General features: G+C 41.0%; 1 protein-coding gene across 2 annotated transcripts in view; it reads left to right on the top strand.

The window, feature by feature from the left end:
* ITPR2 (inositol 1,4,5-trisphosphate receptor type 2) overlaps positions 1 to 22,008 on the top strand; it is a 529,759-nt gene that overhangs the window by 476,598 nt on the left and 31,153 nt on the right. For both annotated transcript variants that reach the window (XM_021092919.1, XM_021092920.1), the window contains one exon: positions 3,992 to 4,152. In XM_021092919.1, the coding sequence (XP_020948578.1) occupies positions 3,992 to 4,152 (161 nt within the window). The remainder of the gene's footprint in view (positions 1 to 3,991; positions 4,153 to 22,008) is intronic.

Genomic DNA, 22,008 nt, shown 5'->3' on the forward strand with positions numbered 1-22,008 from the left:
GCCTGTTCTCCCACAGTCTTCTTCTACATCCTGCCACAGGAAGTTACTTAAAGCACAGCTCCAAGTGTGCTAGTCTCCACTCAGAAGCTTTAGGAATAAAGTGCAGAATCCTTAGCTTTGTATTTAAAGCTTTTCATGGTTTGTGACAAATGCACTGTTTCATCTTCATTTTCCAGTGTTCCCTCCTGGCCACACCAAAGGAACTGACACTCCCCGAAACAGGGCATGTGCTTTCATCTCTAGCTTTGCTGTGCTATTTCCTCTATCCAGAGGCAAAAGAACATGGCTTTGGGGTCAAAAATATTTTTATTTAGATACTGCTGACTTTCCCACTAACTGGAGATGTTCACTTGAGCAATTAATTGAATCCTTCTGAATCTCTTTCTCATATGCTAAAAGGTCAGACTGGATTACTGTCATTAGTATAGCATATCTGGACATCTTTGTAGTTGTCAGCATAAATAGGTGCTCAGTAAAAACTACCTTTTCTTACTATTCATCTCTTTTCCACTCATAGTCATGTTTCATAAGCCAAACATTTAAAGCTTTATGCCCCTTTAAAACCTTTTAATATGTACCCTGTCAGAACTTGCTTTGCCCCCCTTTAGGCTTCCTTGGCAGTCTGTACCACTTCAGAATATAACCCCAGTTGTTTCTTTCCTCTACCATAGGACAGATTAATTGGTAGTAGACATTATCTTTATAGTCCTACGTACCTTGCAACAGGTAAGTCATCAAATTGAATTCTAGGAAAAATCTACTTTAAAATCTTCTCCTTTGGGGGGGTGGTAATAGCTCTATAGAAATACCACTTATGTATCTTCCAACTCACCCATTTATACTGTATCGTTCAGTGGATTCTGTATATTCAGAGTTTTGCATCCACCAACACCATCAATTTTAGAAAATTTTCATGTTCATGTTCCTGCCCTCAAGAAACTTCATACCCTTTAGCCTTCACTGCTCCCTTCTTTCCCAGCAAACCTTCCATCTTCCTCAAACCCAGGCAACCAGTGATCTACTTTCCGTCTCTATGTATTTGCCTATTCTGGAATTTCATGTAAGTGGAATCATATAATATGTGGCCTTCTGTGACGTGCTTCTTTCACTTAATATGTTTTCAAGGTTCATGATGTAACATCTATCAGTACTTCCTTTCTTTTTATTGCAGGAAAATATCTATTGTATGGATATGCCATGTTTTGTTTAGCTTTTTATCAGCTGGTGAGCATGTGGATTCTTTCTACTTTTTGGCTATTCCGAATAATGCTGCTGTGCACAGTCACATACATGCTTTTGTGTGTACATAAGTGTTACTCTTGTGTAGATACCTAGGAATGGAATTGCTGGTACACTTGGGAACTCTGTGTTCAACCTTTTGAGGAAGTGCCAAACTGTTTTTCAAAGTTGCACTATTTTATATTTCCATCAGTAGTGTCTAAGGGTTTCAATTAATCCATATTGTCATCCACACTGCTATTATCTGTTTTGGATTTTAGCCATCCTAGTAGAACAATATTTTATGACTGGCGTATTTTAATCCATCCAATCAATATTTTGTTCAGTGCCGACTATGTTCTAGGCACTCTTCTAAGCTATTGGGACCATCGGTGAAGAAAAGAGACAAATACATCTACCCACAAACATGCAATAAATAATAAATGTATTAAGCTTGTGTCTAAATTCCTGGATAAAATGATACTCCTTTATTCTGTGCTGATTAGTGGCTGATTTTTTCTTGCACAATCATTTTTACCTCTTTTTGTTTGTTTGTTTGCTTTTGCTTTTTAGGGCCACATTCGAGGCAAATGGAGGTTCCCAGGCTAGGGATCAAATTGGAGCTACAGCTGCCAGCCTGTAGCACAACCACAGCAACACCAGATCTGATCTGCATCTGTGACCTACACCACACCTCACGGCAATGCCCAATCTTTAACCCACTGAGCGAAGCCAGGGATCGAACCTGCAACCTCATGGTTCCTAGTCAGATTTGTTTCCACTGCACCACAACAGGAACTCCCATTTTTACCTCTTTATATGACACTTTTGGTCCAGTTTAACTGAACACCTCTTGACATGGCTATATATTCAGTCTGTTAGGAGGTGATAAGCGCTATAGGAAAAAGAAGGGAAAAAGGAAAGAGTAATAGAAAGTATTGACAAAAGGGAAGGTTAGGCTGTAGGATTAAATAAAGTGATCAAGTTAAGCCACACTGAGAGGGTGAGATTTGAGAAACACATAGACCCCAGAGCGAAGAGTGTCGTCAACAGAGGAAACAGTGGGTTCAAAGGTCCTGAGGCAGCGGTCTGTGTACAAGGAAGAGCAGGGGGCAATGTGGTTGGATGAGAGCTAGCAAGGGCTTAGTGGGAGACAATGGTAGAGAGGCAAGAGGGCCGCATCATTTAGTGTTTAGCAAACAGATATTGCATGGGATGTACTGAAACTCAACAATTATTCATTGTTTTTCCGAACTTTAAACTTAACTGGGCATCCTGTATTTTATCCAGCAACCCTACTTGTAGGTCCTTGTAAGAACTTTGACCTTTATTCTGAAGAAGTGAGCAGTCACTGCAGGGTTTGGAACACAGGAGAGACACCGTCTTACTCGGGTTTTTAAGGGATCACTCTGGTTTCTGTGTTGAGAACAGGAAATGTGGAAACAAGGAGGCCTGGGGATTATTGGGGTAATCCAGATGAGAGACAATAATGGCTCAGACCAGCGTGGTAGCAGTGGAGGTGGTAAGAAGGGATTATATGCAGGATATATATTGAAGGTGGGGCCAAAAGAATTTCAATTTGAATCGGGGGTGGTATGTGAGAGAGAGAGAGGTTTCCAGGATGACTCCTAGACTTTTGGCTTGAACAACTGGAAGAATGGCGTTGCCATGGAATGAAAAGAAGACGTGGGTGGAGCAGGTTTGGGGAAGAGGATTGGGTTTTATTTGAAGCATGCTGAGCTGATGATAGGTCAAGTAAGAGGAGGCATAGCCATCGGCCAGCAAAATTGTATGGTATTTTCCGTAACAATATCCAGTAATATAATTTGAAAGGTCACACCTTCATTAGGGACAGATTTTTTACTTCTTGTACTTTGTATCTTATTGTTTAAGGGGTCTTCTTCATGCCTGCAAGGCCAAATGACCTTTACAAAAAAAGTGCTTAGGAAAAGACTAGCCAAGGTTTGGAATTCAATTTCCAGATTTCTCCAGTATCTGAACTGCAAAACCAGACTAAATCCTGACATCCCATTTTACTTGGCCATCGAATTCCTTTTTTCCACAGAGGTTTTTCTTCCTCTCCATTCATTGCCTTTCATCTATCCTTCAACCTTTGAGAGAAAAGAATCTTACTACCCAGATCCTCTCCTCAGTGTCCTTCCAGAGGCTAAAAATATGTCCTGGAAATTGAACAGACCATCCCTTCCCCAAAATGCCTGGAACAAGGCCTGTGTTCTAAGGGGTGGAACAAGGCCCGTGAGGCCGTCTTGCACTCAGAATCCAGATTGCTGTGGACATTCGTTTGCCCTTTACTGATTACAAGTGGTTTGAAGAGATGACTCTTAGCTGCCTCCTGTCTTTTTCCAAAAGTTCCTGGGTAAAATGACTTTTTTTTTTTTTCTGTCCTGACTAGTACGTATGCCTTTTTTGGCACAGTCATTTTGACTTCTTTTTCTTAGGGGTCCAGTTTAATTTGACAGTTTTGATACAGCTATCTTTAAAATTATCTGCAAATGTTACATTATAGGACTGTGCTTTTCCAAGAATCCATGAAGAAAAAAAATGTGAGTGGGGAAGAAATTAAAAATTCTGGTGTTTTTTTTTTTTTCTGGAGGTCTTATGTACTATGTTGTTTTGAATCATAACATGTTAAATTGTCACACTCTTACAGAAAGCATTTTTTTGCAGTCATTATTGTATTTTGTCTTTATGCCAAGAAGTGAATGCTGATTAAATGACAAATCACGTGCATTGTGTCTCCTGTGTTTTGCAGGACTCGAGAGGGACAAGTTTGATAACAAAACGGTTTCTTTTGAGGAGCACATCAAGTCAGAACACAATATGTGGCATTATTTGTACTTCCTAGTTCTGGTGAAGGTTAAAGATCCAACGGAATACACTGGACCTGAAAGTTACGTGGCTCAAATGATTGTGGTGAGTGAGGAGGGGATTTGGACCTGTGACTATATTGCATTTTGTATGCTTTCATTTTCCCTACCCTGCTTTCTCCCAAAATGTAAAGGTTCTAAGCAATCATTTTGTTAGCTTTTAAATAGGACGGTCAGTCATTGAAGACCCCGATATTGGCTAAATCATTGGTTCCCAGTGGATCTCTTGGTTAAAATCAAATCAAAACCTCAGGTGCACAGGTGACATTTCCTGAGGAATTCTCTATGTGATATAGCACCATTGCTGTCTGTCATCTTCTGACCTCATGCCTCCTATCATTGCTAATGTCTCAATTGCCCAAATCTGGAACTTTCCCATTGGCAAAAGAAGATTCATACTTTAAAACATTCTCTGAATTTAAGAAATCAAGGGTTTAAGCAATTAAATTGTGTTTTGGGATAGGATCATATTCAGTCCCCATGTGGGAGCCTTGGCTTTTTATCAGCATACATTTTGGATAGATTGACCAGTGTTAGTGATGGGTTTGCACTGATCCTGCGCATCCAGCTGCTTGTAACTCCTTAAGATCAACAATATTGCACAGAGAGTGGGGTTGTCCATGATTCGAAACTTCTTCTGTTTCATAAAGATTAAAACAACTGGCTTAAAGAGAAGTCAAAGTTACAACTTTCTTGTATCCGTGATATAATTAGTGAGTAAGGATTATTGTGTCTGATATAAATTATTATATTCTTATAATCAATGTGGGCATATATTGGAATTTTTCTCAAAAAGTACTCTCCAAAATTGTGTTAACTCTTTGAGAATGAGGTTTTAGACGAGTCATAAACCTCTTTGTGCTTAGTCCCATGGATAACACTTAGTAAGCACTTAAGTGTCAGGAGAACCAGATTAATAACCATGGTCTATGTCTTCCCCTCTGAGTGCTTGCCATCCACTTAGGAAAACATAACTTACATCAACTAAGTGCAAGTTAATATTGCAGTAGTTTACCTTACCTGACAATATTTATGCGTCACAGAAGAGCTCCATGTAAATTGAATTTTTGGAGTTCAGCATTTTTTATGCGATTTAATTATTGACTTGCATCCTCCTCTGTTTCCTCTCTGTTCTTCATATGACAGTGGGCAGAACCTCCCGTTGTTGTTTCTTTTTCTCCACATATTCCTTTTTTGCTCTCTTTTCCTTCCAAACTAGGGGGAAAAGTAGTCATTTTGAGGCTGTGCACTCATAGTCATCATTTGTACATTCTTGAGCTCAAGATGCTCAGAGACCATTTGTATGAAACGTTTTGTTTGTGCTTGCTAGGGGAAAACCAGGTAAAGCATTGCATCCAAAATGTGACCTCACAATGCTGCATTTTATCAAAGTTTGAGTATATTTAATTAATATATATTTATCAGGCATCCATTATTTCTCTCAGACAAAAATATTTAGGGGAATACACTGAAGAATCTGAAACATTCTTTCTCTGCCAAGGAATGTTGGGCTTTTAAGAAGAGGAGGGAAATAATAAGCCAGAAGTAGAATAGACTAAGGTCCCCAAGAGTGGAACAGATGAAAATCTGTGAAGACTTGAAGATGTGACATCTGACTGGAAGGTGGTGGAGGGGGATGTGTGTGTGTGTCTGTCTGTCGGTCGGTCTTTATTCATGTGCAATACATGAGACAGGGTAGAGTTCATGGAGATGGGGAGTTTCTGCTGGATTAAGAGTGAGTTTCAGGAGTTCCCACTGTGGTTCAACAGGATCAGCGGCATGTTGGGAGCGCTGGGATGTGGGTTTGATCCCTGGCTTGGGTTGTGACTAAGGCTCGGATCTGATCCCTGGCCTGGGAATTTCATATGCCTCAGGGAGGCCAAAAATGAAGAAAAACAAACAAACAAAAAAAATCAAGAGTGGGTTTCTATAAGAGGGAGCAGTCTGAACAAAAGCATAAAAATGGACCATTCATGCTCACACTCAGGGGATAGTTGGTTGGTGGCTTTCATTGGCACATCATTTACTTGTAAGGAAACTTTGAGGGATATGGCCAAGAAAGTAGATTGGACTTTTAAGTAAGAAGCGTAGGTGTTTTGATATCATTATTACTTTTTTTTAGGGCACTCCTGTAACGTGTGGAAGTTCCCAGGCCAGGGATCAATTCCAAGGCGCAGCCAGGACAATGCCAGGTGCTTTATCCCACTGCACTGGGCCAAGGATGAAACCCGAGCCTCAGCAGCAACCTGAGTAGCCACAGAGACAGGCCAGATCCTTAACCCACTGTGCCACAGCAGAAACTCCTGGGCATTATTTTATCTCAATAATGGGAAGCCACTGAAGGATTTACCTGAAGGAATAATGTAGGCCAGAATAATATTCAGGCATAGGTGCAGGCTGGTTGGAGAAGGGAAAGATGAAGTGAGAGGTGTGTTGGACAGTTGATGAGATTAGGGGAGGAGGTCTTGGAGGAGCAGGGGAGGTGGAGGTCTACAAGCGGAGCCAGACTCTGTTCACTGGGAGAAAGGTGGTGAATGGGTTTAGAAAATCTCTGTTGAGGGGGGAGAAGCCAGTCAGACGAGAAGACTTGTTGATGTTGAATGAGACTGGAGGCTGAGTCATGGATTAGGAGAAATGAGGTAGTGACAACAGCGTGAACCTTACAGCCACAAAGATCTGGACTCAATCCCTGGTTCTTTCATGTACAGCTGTGTGGTCTTGATATCTTGGATGAGTTTTTGAACCTTGGGTGAGACTCTGCCTCTTCACCTGAAAGGCAAACAATTGGCATGAGATCAGGGAGATGATATATAAAAAGGGTCCAGCTCGTGGTCAATAATTGACAGTTGTCACTGTGATTGTTCATATGGATTGATAATTGGAGCCATCAGATAAAGGTAGGAGAAGGGAGAAATGTGAAGGAAAAGGAGAGACAGAACCTGGGGAATCTTCCCTTTAGGAAGAAGAAGAAAGACAAATATAAGTAAACAAGAAGACAATAAAAAGGGCAGAAAGAGAGCCAGGGAGTGGCATGTGTGAGAAGCTAAGAGATGAACACTTCAGTGTCAGAGTTCATCAACATCATTTGCTGCAAGGATATCTTCTTTATAAAGAAGATACAGGTCAAAGCCTTTGGGTTTTATGATAAGGAAGCCACCAGGTGACTTTTACCATGAGAGGAGACTGCTGTGAAAATGTTGACCCATTTTAGCCTTCACATTAGAACCAGCATTTTGCCAGGCTCTTATACTTAAATTTTTAAATGTAAGTACTGATCTGTATGTCTGTCCATCCTCTTCCGTCAGCGCTCTCTCTAGACCCATGGTCGGAGGAAGGAGAGCCCCCAGGCTTTTTCCAACATGAACGGTCTCATTCTCATCCAAGCAGTGCACATCCACAAGAACAGGTGTGGGTCCTGTGTTTTAATGGCCAGGAGAAGGAAGAGTGATCCAAAGCTTAGGACTGATGGAAACAAAAAGTCATGTGTATGTAAGAGTGTTCATTTACTGAAATAGCCTTTCCTGGAAAACTTCTAAAAAATCTGTATCTGACGAACACCATTCAGAAAATCTGTTAGTTCAGGTTCTGTGGAGAGTATGGCCTCCTCATCTTGGTCCTTCTAGAGTGAGAGAGAAGATTTTAGAGCACATGGCAAGTGGAAGCCTGTCCATAGCTCAATTCAAAGACTGTGTTTTCTCGGTCTCCAAATCAAGGTAACTATGCTTAACAGTTTGGTGCAACTAGAGATTACCATACTAAGTGAAATGAGTCAGAAGGTCAAATGCCATATGATACCACTTATATTTGGAATCTAAAATATGGCACAGATGAACACATCTACAAAACAGAAACAGACCCACAGACAAGAGAACAGACTTGTGGTTGACAGGGGGGAGAGGGAAGGGAGTGGGATGGATAGGGAGTTTGGGGTTAATAGATGCAAACTATTTTTTTTTTTTTTTTGGTCTTTTTGCCTTTTCTAGGGCCGCTCCTGTGGCATATGGAGATTCCCAGGCTAGGGGTCAAATCAGAGCTATAGCCGCTGGCCTACACCAGAGCCACAGCAACTTGGGATCTGAGCCTCGTCTGCAACCTACACCACAGCTCACGGCAATGCCAGATCCTTAACCCACTGAGCAAGGCCAGGGATCGAACCTGCAACCTCATGGTTCCTAGTCAGATTCGTTAGCCACTGCTCCACAACAGGAACTCCAATAGATGCAAACTACTACATTTAGAATGGATAATCAATGAGGTCCTACTCTACAGCACAGGGAATTATATCCAGTCTCTTGGAATAGACCATGATCGAAGATAATATTTAAAAAAATGAATGTATATATATGTATGATTGGGTCTCTTCACTGTACAGCAGAAATTGGTACAACATTGTACATCAGCTATATTTTAATAAGAAAAACAGTTCAGGAGGAAACCTTCCATTTTCCTACCACTTTTACTTTAGCCCTTAAAAATAGGTTATTGACTAAGTTTATTTAAGTGCTTGTTTTATCAGTGGAGCTTTAGGAGACGTGTTTAATTCTTTATAATTGACATAGCTTTTACCCTCAAGGATTTCTGTAAAAGAAAATAAGGAAGTTTCTTATATTTGTTCACAAGACAACCCATCTTAATTCTCCTACACTTTAAGTTGATTCTGTTTGTACCTAGGGGCCCTTAGCAAATGCTTCCTACGTTCTGATGAAATGAGAAAAACAAGAATATAACAAGTTTGGGGATGTTTCTCCCCTGTCTGTATTGTTTTCACCTCTAGTGCTTCAACTTTATTCTTCATGACCAGATTCTAAATAAGGACTATTTATATTAATGTGCATTAAAACATACATTATAAATCAGTTAATGTATTGCTTCTAGGGTTTAGAATCTTAGGACATACATCTGTGCCACTACATCCATGTAATGATAGGATCGACTCTGACATAGAAACTTAAAACTTCCACACCCCTGCCTTTAAACCCTATGCCAAGCTGTCTAGCTATCTGAGTCTCCAAATTAGCACAAAACCTCTTCTGGGGGTACTGTTAAGGGAGATGTGAATAGATCAAGTATATTGGGAATATATTTTCTTCTGACAAACAAACCCTCTCTTTTGATGAGAGAATTGCTATTTTGAGCTAGTATTTATTAGAGACAAAGTGAGAGAAGGAACAGGAAGAGCCATGCAGGAAAGTAATGAAAGAGAATCTGGTAAACTAGGAGGAAAGGATCTAAGAGGATAAATCCTGCAGCCTGTGCTAGTAATGGCCTGTGAGCATCACTTTTGCTTCTCCCATTACACAAAGGATGATACTGAAGAGGAACAAGCAAAATAGAGATCATTAGAAAAAATGCCCAAGGCTCTTAGATGTTTCTCTGAACATTCTGGAGACATTTTCAGATGTTCAGTTGCTCATTTGCTGAGCTAGTTATGTCAGGGGCCTCTGGGAATATTTGGTACTCAATTTGACCACAGTGGGATGGAAACCAAGAAGTGCTCGGAAGAGCAGGCACTATGCATTTTTAGAGAATGCCCGCATGTTCTGGTGTACTGGGCTGGCCACACCCCATGACCATGGCTTTGGGGTTCCCGTTCTTCATTTTAGTGTATGACACTTTTGAAGTCTTCTGTTTATTTGACCCTTGACTAAAAATTGTTTCTGGTCGTCATGGTGATATCAGCTGGGACAAGTTAACTCATGTTTTTGTTAAGATAGTAATTGTCTGTCTTGACACACAAAAAAATAATTGTAAGTTTCTCGAAGTTCACGACCAGGAGTAGAATAGCTCTTTGTGTATCCAGGGCAGGGGATATCTGTAACATATACTAAAAGCAATTTGATAAACACTGAGTGCCTCTTATATATGCTAGGCATTGTGCGATAGGTTTGCTGTATAAGGATAAATAAGTAATCTCTTCCCTCAGGAAGCTCAAAATGTTTAATGAATGAATAAATAAAATAATGAGTGAATTAACAAATGAACGGTTTCTTCTTAGCCCTGTGGTAGTTGGACATAATTTACAGAGAGACACACCAAAATCGCTGCTAGAGTTTAGAACATGAATTTCTCATTAGGCAAATGTCATCTTTCGCCTCTTAAAATCGGAAGATAAAAATGCAGCAGGAAAGCTATGCCTCCTGAACCAAGAATAATGAATGCAGTCTTAAAAATCAGATGGCTGATTTGAGAGACAGGCGATTTAATCCCTCTGTCGTCTGTCTCAGGACGTCTCAAGCCCGGCCTTTCCCATACACACACAAATCCTCAGGCTGGTGCCTGAAGCTGCTCCCCTAGCAGAGGGGCAAGCATGCGCATTGGCAGGTTTTTCAGCATAATTCACCCTTCAGAATGAAGTCTTCCTTGCATAATCTATTAAGACCTCAGAAACAGAGGCGTCATCCTTTTACCATGAAATAGTAAAGAAATCTAGTCACCCATGAGGAAGGAAAAGAGCTCAGAATTTTCCAGAGGTTGTTTTCTGTGTCTAGAACTCCCAATCAGTCTTGTTTAGTTAAGCCGTATTTTTGAGCAGTAACTGTTGGAGGGGGGAGATGTTTGGGCTCAGGAAAGACACCAAGTCTTCTAAGATTTACATGCACCCCTCCTGCATTAGCACCATGTGCCAACTTAATTTCTGCATTATTGTCGTGTGTCATAATTACGGAATTATAGGTTCTGATTCTATTATTTCCAATTTACACTAATTGTGTAATTGGAGTTAATTAAGCCAATTATGTAACTGCTCAATCTTTAAGACCTATTTTAAAGATGTTAGAACATAGTAAGGCACTTTTTAAAATGTTTACATTTCAAGGCAAGCCAGGGGCATCTCTGTAGCTCAGAATGCACAATTAAGAAGTGTCTCCATTCAAGGAGACACCACCTCTACTTTCACATTTTCAGTCCAGACATGTGTCTTCAATTTAAGAGGGATCTTTTTCAAGTCCCAACTCTGGACCTCGTTTTTGTGGGATCTGTCCTCTGCATTATTCTAATTTTCTATTTAGTATTTATCCATACAGTCCATGAGCTACCACATTTTTGTGCCCACGTTAACGTCTTTCTAACCCTCCTTTTCTTTTATAAAATGGAGATAGAAATAAGTTCTTTTTTTGTCAATATTTTATAACAACTTTGTTGTACATTTTTTATTATAGTTGATTTACAAGGTTCTGTCAATTTTTGCTGTACAGCAAAGTGACTCAGTTATATGTATATATGTGTGTGTGTGTGTGTGTGTGTGTACTTTTTCTCATACTAGGTAAGTTCTTAACGGTGTGGCTATACACAAGAGTCTTCATCTCAAAGACCATCCTCAGTGCTGGAAGTGAGGGTGAAAGAGTTTGGGCCAAATCATTTTAAATGAGATTCATGGGTAGTAGTGGGATGGAGAATAAAAACAAGGGCGGGCCCATGAGGCATGACCTCTGAGATGTCTTTGACTGCTTCCTGAATGATCAGAGCTGAATCTGCTGATGTCCAGGTCATAATCCTCAAAGTTCGAGAAGCCAGAGTGGCTCTGGTTCGTTTCTGTAATCAGTGCCTCAGGAGCTCAGGGTAAAGGAATAAACCTGGCCATGAGAGTCTGAAGTTTGACTTCCTAGGATTCCCACTTACAAGATCAGTGACTTCACTTATTCCCTCTGCACTTCACATCACCCATCGATGAAGAAAGAATCATCAGCCAGTCAGCACTCAGAATAGAATGAACTAAATTGCACCTGCATCCTGGAGGCCTCCTGTCCTGTTAGCTGCTGGGCCATGGGGAGAAGGGGAGGTGGGGGCCCCAGGAAGAGAACCTGGGCAGAGAAGGCTGCGGGGTCATGGGGGTTGGGGCAGGATTGAGAGGGCTAATTTGGCAACTCCAATACTGTGACAGTTTTAGGCACCTAAATATTAGGTGTGTCTATGCAAACCACCTCATATTAGCCCTGTGTATTTTCTTTGCAGAGTTGCTATGTGGATTAAATCAAATATGCATATTAACAGTACTACTCCTAATAGAAACTGGCATTTGATAAAAACTGCTAATATAAACATAAGCCTGATGCTGTGCCTAGGGTTTGACGGCATAATCTCTTTAAAGACCTTGTACTGACCCTTGGAGCCAATCTGTTATGATTATCCTCATTTTCTACGTGAGGAAACTGAGGCTTCGAGAGGTCTGATAACTAGCCGCAAATTGCACAGCCAGTGGAAAAGGGATGCTGTGCAATTTGCGGCCAGGCATCTGCAGGTGGTCAGTGCAAGGATGTTGCTCTCAGATGTTGCGTGGCATATAAAGCCAGCAGCAGCACTTCCTGTGAAGCAGGCACCCAGCTCTCAGCACAAACCTCTAGTCATGTACAGAAGAGGGACTGTGAACCTGCCCTGCAGGTCAGGGCCGGGAGTAACCTGACTGGGAGACAGGAAGTCAGCAGACAAGCCTACAATGGCAGGAAGGCCCGAGAGGAGTCCAAATAGGAAAACTGTCCTCATCCAGTGCTGGCTGGCCACTGCACGCTTCCTGCAAAAGATTAGAAGTGTTACAACTACAATTACTCCAGTTGCAGGCAAGAAAGAGGCTGCAAGATGTTTCCATTTAATTTGATAAACAGTTGCTGGGAAGCACTATGCAGGAGGCACTGATGGAAACAAGAATAAAACCTCATCACTGCCCTTACAGAATCTCAGCGTGATGGCAAGGACTGCTGTAGTCACCAGGAACTAGAGGGGCAATCAGAACTCTTATGAGAGCGGTAATAGACATACCGATACACAGTAGCTGGAGAAATCTTAAGTTATACCAGTACACACCTGATATATGAAAACCTTTCAGTGGTACTTAGAATAAGATCCAGACTCTTTCCTATGGCTCCTTCTACCATCCAGCCCCAGCCTACTTCACCCATTCACTTCCATCCCACCTTCCTTAGCCAATGACCATTCAGCCACATTGGCCCTTTTCTTTTTCTCAAAAATGCCACATTTTCTCTGGTCAGAGCCTAGGCCTGTGGATTTATAAGCCACTGGCGTGTACTTGATAGTTGAAATCACAGATTTGGATGACGCTTTCCAAGGGAGACTCTACTGGGTGAGTGAATCCGAGAGACCATGGTCTTAGTCAGAAAGACACAGAACCGCAAAGGTTATAGAATACGAATAAAAACAGCTCATGATAAGAATGATGTCTAGGGAGTTCCCGCCGTGGCGCAGTGGTTAACGAATCCGACTAGGAACCATGAGGTTGTGGGTTGGGTCCCTGGCCTTGCTCAGTGGGTTAAGGATCCGGCGTTGCCATGAGCTGTGGTGTAGGTTGCAGACGCGGATCAGATCCTGCGTTTCTGTGGCTCTGGCATAAGCCGGCGGCTACAGCTCCGATTGGACCCCTAGCCTGGGAACCTCCATATGCTGTGGGAGCGGCCCAAGAAATAGCAAAAAGACAAAAAAAAAAAAAAAAAAAGAATGATGTCTAGGACCTACCATCCAGATTTCACTCATCAAAAAGTGGAACCAGAAAGGAGAAAAACAGTGTTCCTAGGAGACTTCTGAAAGAGAATTCTAACTTCTTATCAGCCAGCGAAGCTAGAAGTGTTTGGGGATAGCTGGTAACCCAACATTGAGCAATAAATTTCAGTATAGAATTATGCTGCAAACCCAAATATTGAGAGCAAAGTGATTTAGATTTTGTTCAGTCTATAGAAGCCTCTCTGAAATGATGACCCGTCCTAGGTCATTTATTTGAAGCTTATAAAGGGATGCTTACATCTCTGATTCTCATAACCTTAATAAAAAGATTTTTTCCTTCTGTGCTGAAGAAAATTCTTGTTTCCCAGTTCTAGTCATTACCGTAAGATCTTGTTCAATTCTCAGTTGGCTTTCTGGAATAATAATGTCCACATTGCTAGGACTGATACATTTTACTCAGAAATTCTGGCTTTCTGCCAGAGAGTAACAGATGCCATCCAAATGTAAGTTGTGGGAATGAGAACTATATACCGTAAAGCCACACGGCTTCTGTCTAATGGTTTTAATAGGCTGAGCCACATCATGAGTAATTAGTCAAGATGGCCATTAAGCAGAAAACCACTCTTGTGTTAGGTAAGGTTATCAGGCAAACTCCTGATAACCTTTCCATAGGATTTGGGGCTAGTTTTATCTAAGGGAATTCCTGAAAAAGAATGGCTGAATTTTACAAAAGTGGTTCAGCACTGATGTTTCAAAGATGAGTCACTTCATGCCATGGTAGTGGAATCAGTTACTTTGATGGGGATTTAAAGATTAAGGTGTTTAGAAGTAATAGCACCTGCGGTAAGTTGCCCCAGCTCTGAGTCTTGTTTCCTCACCTATAAATGGGGATCATCCTCCTCTTTACCAGGATTCCTGTAGGTATTCAACCAACTCACGTCTATCCTCCTGCCTAACACGGCGTCTGGCTCCTGGTTATTGCTCAACAAATGTTTGATCATTCCACTTCTACTTAAAATATTGGCTTCTTCAAATAATATGGGTAGGAGTTCCCTGCTGGCCTAGTGGTGAAGGATTGAATGTTGTCACTGCTGGGGTGCAAGTTTGCTTCCCTGGCCTGGGAACTGCATGCCACAGGCGTGACCATAAATTAATAAATATGACTACATTTAAATACTGCTTTGCAAATTCAGAGCATTCTCAAGGCTTTTAGTGTTCAAACCTTTTTGTGATTCAGCATCGTGTTCCTCTGAGAGGTGTCCTAAGCACTGCGTTAGCTCCTGGGAAGGTGGGCAGAGGAGAGCAGGTCAGGCGTGGCCTGTCAAAGACTTACCTGTTTGGAGCAGAAGGCAGGTCCTAAACAAGTCACCACAGTTTTCACATAGTAAATGTTACCACCAGGACAGGTCAGGCAGAGGAATCTTCCTATCTTGTGGCCTGACTCAAACTCAAGTCCATTTGGCATCTGAAAGCCAGATCTCAAACACTGGAATTGCTTGAGCCGTTGAATGCATCCGAGTTCCACCGGTGATGTTAGAATAGCTCTTACCACAAAGAGGTGCAACGGGACACTAGCGGGAATGTCCCAGAGAGGACACGGGGCATGACTCTTGTGGAATGAGCAGCAGGAGCTTCCACTGAGTCAGAACAAAGGTGACGTGAGAATGGATTTTATCTCAAGCGCTTCAGGGAGTGAGGGGCGTGCAAGCTTTGCCTTTATCTTGGCTCTGTGATGGGAGCCACAAAGGAAGTCTCTTTCATTTTCTGAAGAGTGCATTTTAGGCATCTTCAAGTGAAGAACTTGTAGCATTTTTCAGTCATATCATCACCTTTTTTTTTTTCGTTTTTTCCAGCACTTGAAAAAGTGCCAGTATAAAGCACACATTTTGCTTTAGGAAAAATATCCTGGCTCTCAGTTCCCCTCTGCATCAGTGTTCGACTGTCATTATTAACTCCGAAGATTCAAAGTGTTTATGTCATTCTGTAAGATTATTGATTACCATTTCAAACATGACTGACATTCAAAAAGAAGAAGAAAAGAAAACACCAGTTCACTGGGATCTGAAATTCAAAAATAGCCAAATTCAGGGGTGGTTTATTGGCAGAGGTACTTGGAACTTGACAAAGAGGTAACTACCCAGAGATTTTCTCTAGTCAGCTGGGTGCCATGCTGTGATGGAAAGGCCCTTGGCCCTGGTTCTACCTGGGACTTTGAGAAGAGGCTGGACTGCCCTGCACATTGTTCTTCATTCACAATGAGACTCTAAGTGATTTCCAAAGACCCTTCATCTAGTTCTAAAATTTGACCACTCTAATATTTAAAATATTTCTTTACATTTTGAGCATGTTAATATTTGCTTTCTATTATAAGCAAGAAGCCATGGTGGCAGGAGTTTGAGAATCTTCCAGATTTGACTGTTTCCGATTTATGCACTGGGAGGTCCTGTGAACTGACCCCTCCCTCAACCCTTGCCAGAGTCTGGTTAACTGGTCACTGGTCTACCGACCACACAATTATACCTCCATGCTGCTTGGGTTTCCCAGACAACAACACTGGTTACAAACAGACTATGAATTTTCCCCTAAGGCCTGGAGTCTCACCATCTGAGTGAAACTGGAACTGTGGTTCTGGCGGGGGTGGGGCACTTTCACTGTCCCCCGCTGCACCTGTGCCGCAGGGCCTCAGAGAATTCCTAGTTCCTGGGCTGAGTGCCTGGTGCCATTGGGAAGCACTGAATCCAGTTTGAAAGTTCATTTTAGTGGACCAAGACATAGTGCCAACAGATATATGATAACTCACTTTACTGGGGATGATAAAATATATTATTACTTGAGAGGATCACATTTTCTTCACTTTGTTTTCCAGTGTATGTTGTGCCCAAGTAACTAAGATTGAAATGAGAGTGTGGAATGTTGAAAGGGAGTCACTGGAAGGGTGCTGTGTGTGTGTGAGAGAGACACAGAGTGTCCTGGTGCTTTAGACACAGACTGGGGGGCTTACTGCAGGTACTCTAACCTTGCTGTGTCTCAGTTTCTTCATCTAAAAAATGGGTAAACATCCCTACCTCTACAATTTTTATGAAAATTAAAGTTAATATTTATGCAGTATCTGACACATAGTAAATATTAAAATTTAAAATGTATATGAGTGTCTGAGGATTAGAATAGTATTTCAAGGCTCAAGAAATTTTTACTCAACAGGAGTTCCAATTGTGGCTCAGTGGAGATGAATCTGACTATTATCCATGAGGACACAGGTTCGATCCCTGGCCTCGCTCAGTGGGTTAAGGATCCAGCATTGCCATGAGCTGTGGTGTAAGTCGAAGATGCAGCTTGGATCTGGCATTGCTGCGGCTGAGACATAGGCCAGCAGCTGCAGCTCCAATGAGAGCCCTAGCCTGGAAACCTCCATATGCCACAGATGCAGCCCTAAAAAGAGAAGAAGAAAGGAAAGAAAAATTTTAATCAACAACTTTTATTGCTTGCCTACCATATCTGTAGCAATGTGTTAGATCATATAGAAAACCACAAATAAAAAAATCCCGCTCGTCTAGAATCTTGGACCTAGGAATTCCCTGATTGCGCAGCAGGTTAAGGATCCAGTATTCTCACTGCTGTGCCTCAGGTTGCAGCTTTGGTGCAGGTTCGATCCCTGGCCCCAGAACTTCCACATGCTGTGGGTGCAGCAAAAAAAAAAAAAAAAAAAAAAAAGGAATCTTGGGCGTAATTGTGAGGACATAATGCATGGTCACGAAGGTTGGTTGGTAACACCAGGCAGCAGCATTTGATGAGCTGCCAGTTAGAGTCTGTCCTGAAGGTTGGGGAAAAGATATTGTGGGTAAAGCAAAGAAGCAGATTTGAGTAATGATGGCAAAGCATAGGTGGACCCATCCCCAGATTAGGCTGGGGCTAAATGGTAGCAGTAGTTCTTCAGGGTATGGAGTTTCTGCTTGCACTCACGAACATTTGAGAGACATTGACAGTTTTTACGTAGAAGAATTATATGATTTTTTAAACAGGATTCTTTTAATAAAGTGTCACATAGTCCACAGTAGGATGTAGTAAAAGGGCAAGATGCTGGAGGAAGGGAAACCCGTGAGTATCACTCTGATGGAAAATGTGATGGAAAGAACCTGGAATAGAAAGGAAAAAGTATGTGGTGGATGAAAGTTTGACATAGAAGAGTGAATGAGAACACAAGAGACATGAGAGAGCGTGGCCAAGTTTCTTAACTTCCTCTTGCTTTCTTGTATGAAAAACAAGGTGGTTGCAGTAAACCTACCAAAAGGCCCTTCAAGTTCTGATACTCTGTGGTTTTATAATCAAAGCCACAAGTCTGCACAGATGTAGAAGCCAGAGGTGGATCAAAGAATCATATACCAACCTTGGAAAAAAAGGAATGGTCCTCTTCCTTATAAGGTTCTGCTCATTCGCATATCACCAAGTTGTCCCACGTCATCAATTCAGTTTTCTCTGCAGGACATACACAATGAAAAGCATGGTTCCACTGGGAATGATTAGGGTGCCCAATCTGGTTGTGCAGAGAAATGGCGACAAAGCAGTTCCTCTTGTGGCTCAGTGGTTAACGAATCCAACTAGGAAGCATGGGGTTGCGGGTTCGATCCCTGGCCTTGCTCAATGGGTTAAGGATCCAGCGTTGCCGTGAGCTGTGGTGTGGGTCGCAGACATGGCTCGGATCCCGAGTTGCTCTGGCGTAGGCTAGTGGCTACAGCTCCGATTGGACCCCTGGCCTGGGAACCTTCATATGCTGTGGGTGTGGCCCTGAAAAGACAAAAAGACAAAGAAAAAAGAAATGGCAACAAAAATGGTGCTGAACAAACGTGGAGTCAGATTTAGATCAACGTCCATGTCAGCGTCTCTTTTCTCTCTTACTCTTTCTCAGATAAACTACTCCCTAAGAAAGAAGAGAAATTAGTTTAGATCATTAGTGAAAGAGAGGCATTTTCTTAGGAAATTAGAAACAGTGCCATCACATGTGAACATAATTTCTCTATCTGGCAACATGCAAATTATTTGATCTGTTCAAATCATAGTAACAGAGTCTTCTCAACATCAATAATTTGTTTCTGCTTCTCATTCTTAATTTTTAAAGGTATGTGTTCAAAGTTTGGTTCAACTGCCAGATTTCTTCTCTTCTTGTAACATCATCATTTCATCAATCTTCTGCATCTGCATTATGAATTTTTGGCAGATTTTTATATGTGGTTGTTGCAAACCTGCTTTGTGAAATCCCATTCTTCCCTATCATCATCTTTGCATCTCTCTCTTATTCTCAGTAGTTTTATGGTTGTGAATGTGATAGAAGCTGAGATTACATCATCTTTAATAAAGGAGAAAATATAGCATATGTAGTAGTCATATGAGCTATGCAGAAGGAAATCAGGTTGGCAAATGGCATCTCTGGGACATAGTGTAAAATATTTGTTTCATGCAGTATTTATTGAGGAAGTTTGGGGAGAAGGAGGTTAAAATGTGTATGAAAAAGTAAAGAAGGAGTTCCCATCGTGGTGCAGAGGAAACGAATCCGACTAGGAACCATGAGATTGCAGGTTCGATCCCTGGCCTTGCTCAGTGCGTTAAGGATCCGGCGTTGCCATGAGCTGTGGTGTAGGTCACAGATGTGGCTCAGGTCTGGCATTGCTGTGGCTGTGGCGTAGGCTGGCAGCTGTACCTCTGATAAGACCCCTAGCCTGGGAATCTCCATATGCCATGGGAGCAGCCCTCAAAAGACAAAAGACAAAAAAAAAAAAAAAAAAAAGTAAGGAACCATTTTGTTCAATTTAAATGACATGGATGTAGTTTTTACGTTATGAAATATTTCAATATTTCCAACAATCCTTGTTAGGGTATTTTGCACAACTGCCTCAAAGGGCCTTCAGATATAAAAGTGTATGTTTGGGGTTATAGATGCAAGCTATTACATTTGGAATAGATAAGCAATGAGATCCTGCTGTAGAGCACAGGAAGCTATATCCAGTCACTTGTGATGGAACATGATGGAGGATAATGTGAAAAAAAAGAATGTATAAAAATATATGTATGGCTGGGTCACTTTGCTGTACAACAGAAATTGACAGGACATTGTATCTCAACTATAATTAAAAAAATTTTAATAAAAAAATATATCTAAGCTTATAAATTGGGTAATTCCAATTTATGTGTAATAGACGCCTCTGCAGTCATTCCACAGAATTCAGTAAAGCAAGAATTGCATTATAGCTTGGGAATCTGGGGAAAATTGAGGTTTTGAATAATCTTTAAAGCCCACAATTAACTATCGATGTTTTTAATCAGTGCTAGTTTAAAATGGCATGTGGGTGATTTTCTGCAGGACCAAGCGTTAGTCATCCGATGCTCTTTTCTGTTCACTGTGAAGAAGTCACAGTGTTGATTTTATAGAGCCAGAAAATGTATTTTTCCAAAATGAGCAAGAAGGGCAAAATGACTTGTCTTTCCTTATAGTTATGGAACTATCAATATAGGCATCCCTTTCTAGAAGTGCCTGTTCAATAGATGGCTTTTATTGTTGTTTCTCCCAAAGAAACATTTACCCCAAGTACGCCTTCCTGGATAAGGGTGTGGGTCCCTCTGGCAATGAATGTAAATCATGGTGTGCAACAGGAGGAGGAATAGTCTAGAAGGAACTTTCAGGAGTTCCTGTCTTGGCTCAGTGGTTAACGAATCCTACTAAGAACCATGAGGTTGCGGGTTCGATCCCTGGCCTTGCTCAACGGGTTAAGGATCCGGAGTTGCCGTGAGGTATAGTGTAGGTTGCAGACGCGGCTTGGACCCCACGTTGCTGTGGCTCTGGCATAGGCCGGTGGCTATAGCTCCAATTAGACCCCTAGCCTGGGAATCTCCATATGCCTCTGGAGCGGCCCAAGAAATGGCAAAAAGACAAAAAAAAAAAAAAAAAAAAAAAAAAAAAAAAAAAGAAGAAGGAACTTGCATTCTCTTTAGTGTTCTTATCCTCAAAAAAAAAAAAAAAAATTCTAAAACAATGGTGGAGAAGAATATGATAGATCGTTTTTAAGTCAAACCAACAACAATAGAAGAATGCATTTTGTTTTGAAGATAATAATGCAAAGATAGAGCTATTGTTGAGTGGGTCCTGAGGGAGACCTCCCTGTGAATGAAAAACATAAGCATAATCCAAAGCCCCTTTCTGTAAAACAGGTACCTAATAAACATCCAAATGTCAAACTAAAATTAGCAAAAGGAATTGTCAACAAAGGCTTTATTTTAAAACAGAGTGTGAAACAGTTGCCACAGGCTGTGAAATTGTAGTTAAAGCTCACATAGCCCTTCAAGACTTTTTTGCAATTTTGTTGGACTTTTCCCTGCTTGTCGCTGTAATTAGCCATTAAGCCAGCAGAAACTACATTTTCTGCATCACATGGGCAAATCTTTAAAGTTTGCAAAGAGAACAAAGGAAGCAGACTAAACTGATTCGTGAAGAGTCCAACTAATGTACGAAAATAAGAATATTTGTTGCATAAACACGGAAAACTTGTCAGCAAGCAGAAAGAGGATATTTAACTGGTAATTAATTTAAAATAGATTTCTCTTCCGGAGTCTTTTAAAAAGAAATTTTCTGTATTATTTTTATTTTCTAGTTTAATGTAATTTATAGTTCTCATGGTAAATTAGACAATATGCAAGAATAATACTGTTACCTAAAAATACTCAACTCAGAAATGGTTTCTATGCAGGCAGCAGCTGTGGGACCAGTGTCTGTGCAAGGTTTCCCCTTGCACATCCAGTGACTCTTGTGCCTGCACACTTCAGCTGCCTTCATCGTTCCCCATTGTTTGGAATTGTTTTTTAAACTTGTTAAATGATAGACTTGCCTATTAATTAAACCATTTATTTTAATTAATGCATTTTATTCCTTTAAATCGTAGGCAAATGTTTTCCATAGTTATTTTCCATAGAGAGCATCTTCTTTTCTGCTTCTCACCTTCTAGAATAAATGCACAGGTGAGCAAATTTCTTTTAGGATGTTCAACTGGGAACTCATACATGTAATGGCAACCAGGCCTGAACAAATTTAGCTTTTCAAGGATGTCATGTGTACTTAATGAACATTCTGATCTATTACCTCTGAACTCCTGTGTCTTAAGTCTGGGAATAAAATATGTCAAGAAAAAAAAAATAACAGTTTCATAAAAAAAAAAAAAGATTCATGTAATTAAAGTTGCAGGAGCCATTTCTTGAATCCTTGCCTGATTGAGGAATGCACAATGCCTTACTCTTATATTATATTAAAAATATTGTTAGGTACTCAGGCTACAGGAATTACTAAGCTTTAAATTTCGTTTTCATTCTATAGAGTGACATGGTTCATTTTCTTTTCCACAAGTCCTCTGTGTTCAAGCATGAAAGTTGTCTGCCTTACTTAGAGATTCCAGTTTAACCTTGCTAGGAAACCCTG

The sequence above is a fragment of the Sus scrofa genome, chromosome 5 (assembly GCF_000003025.6).
Source record: "Sus scrofa isolate TJ Tabasco breed Duroc chromosome 5, Sscrofa11.1, whole genome shotgun sequence".
Classification (NCBI taxonomy): Eukaryota; Metazoa; Chordata; class Mammalia; order Artiodactyla; family Suidae; genus Sus; species Sus scrofa.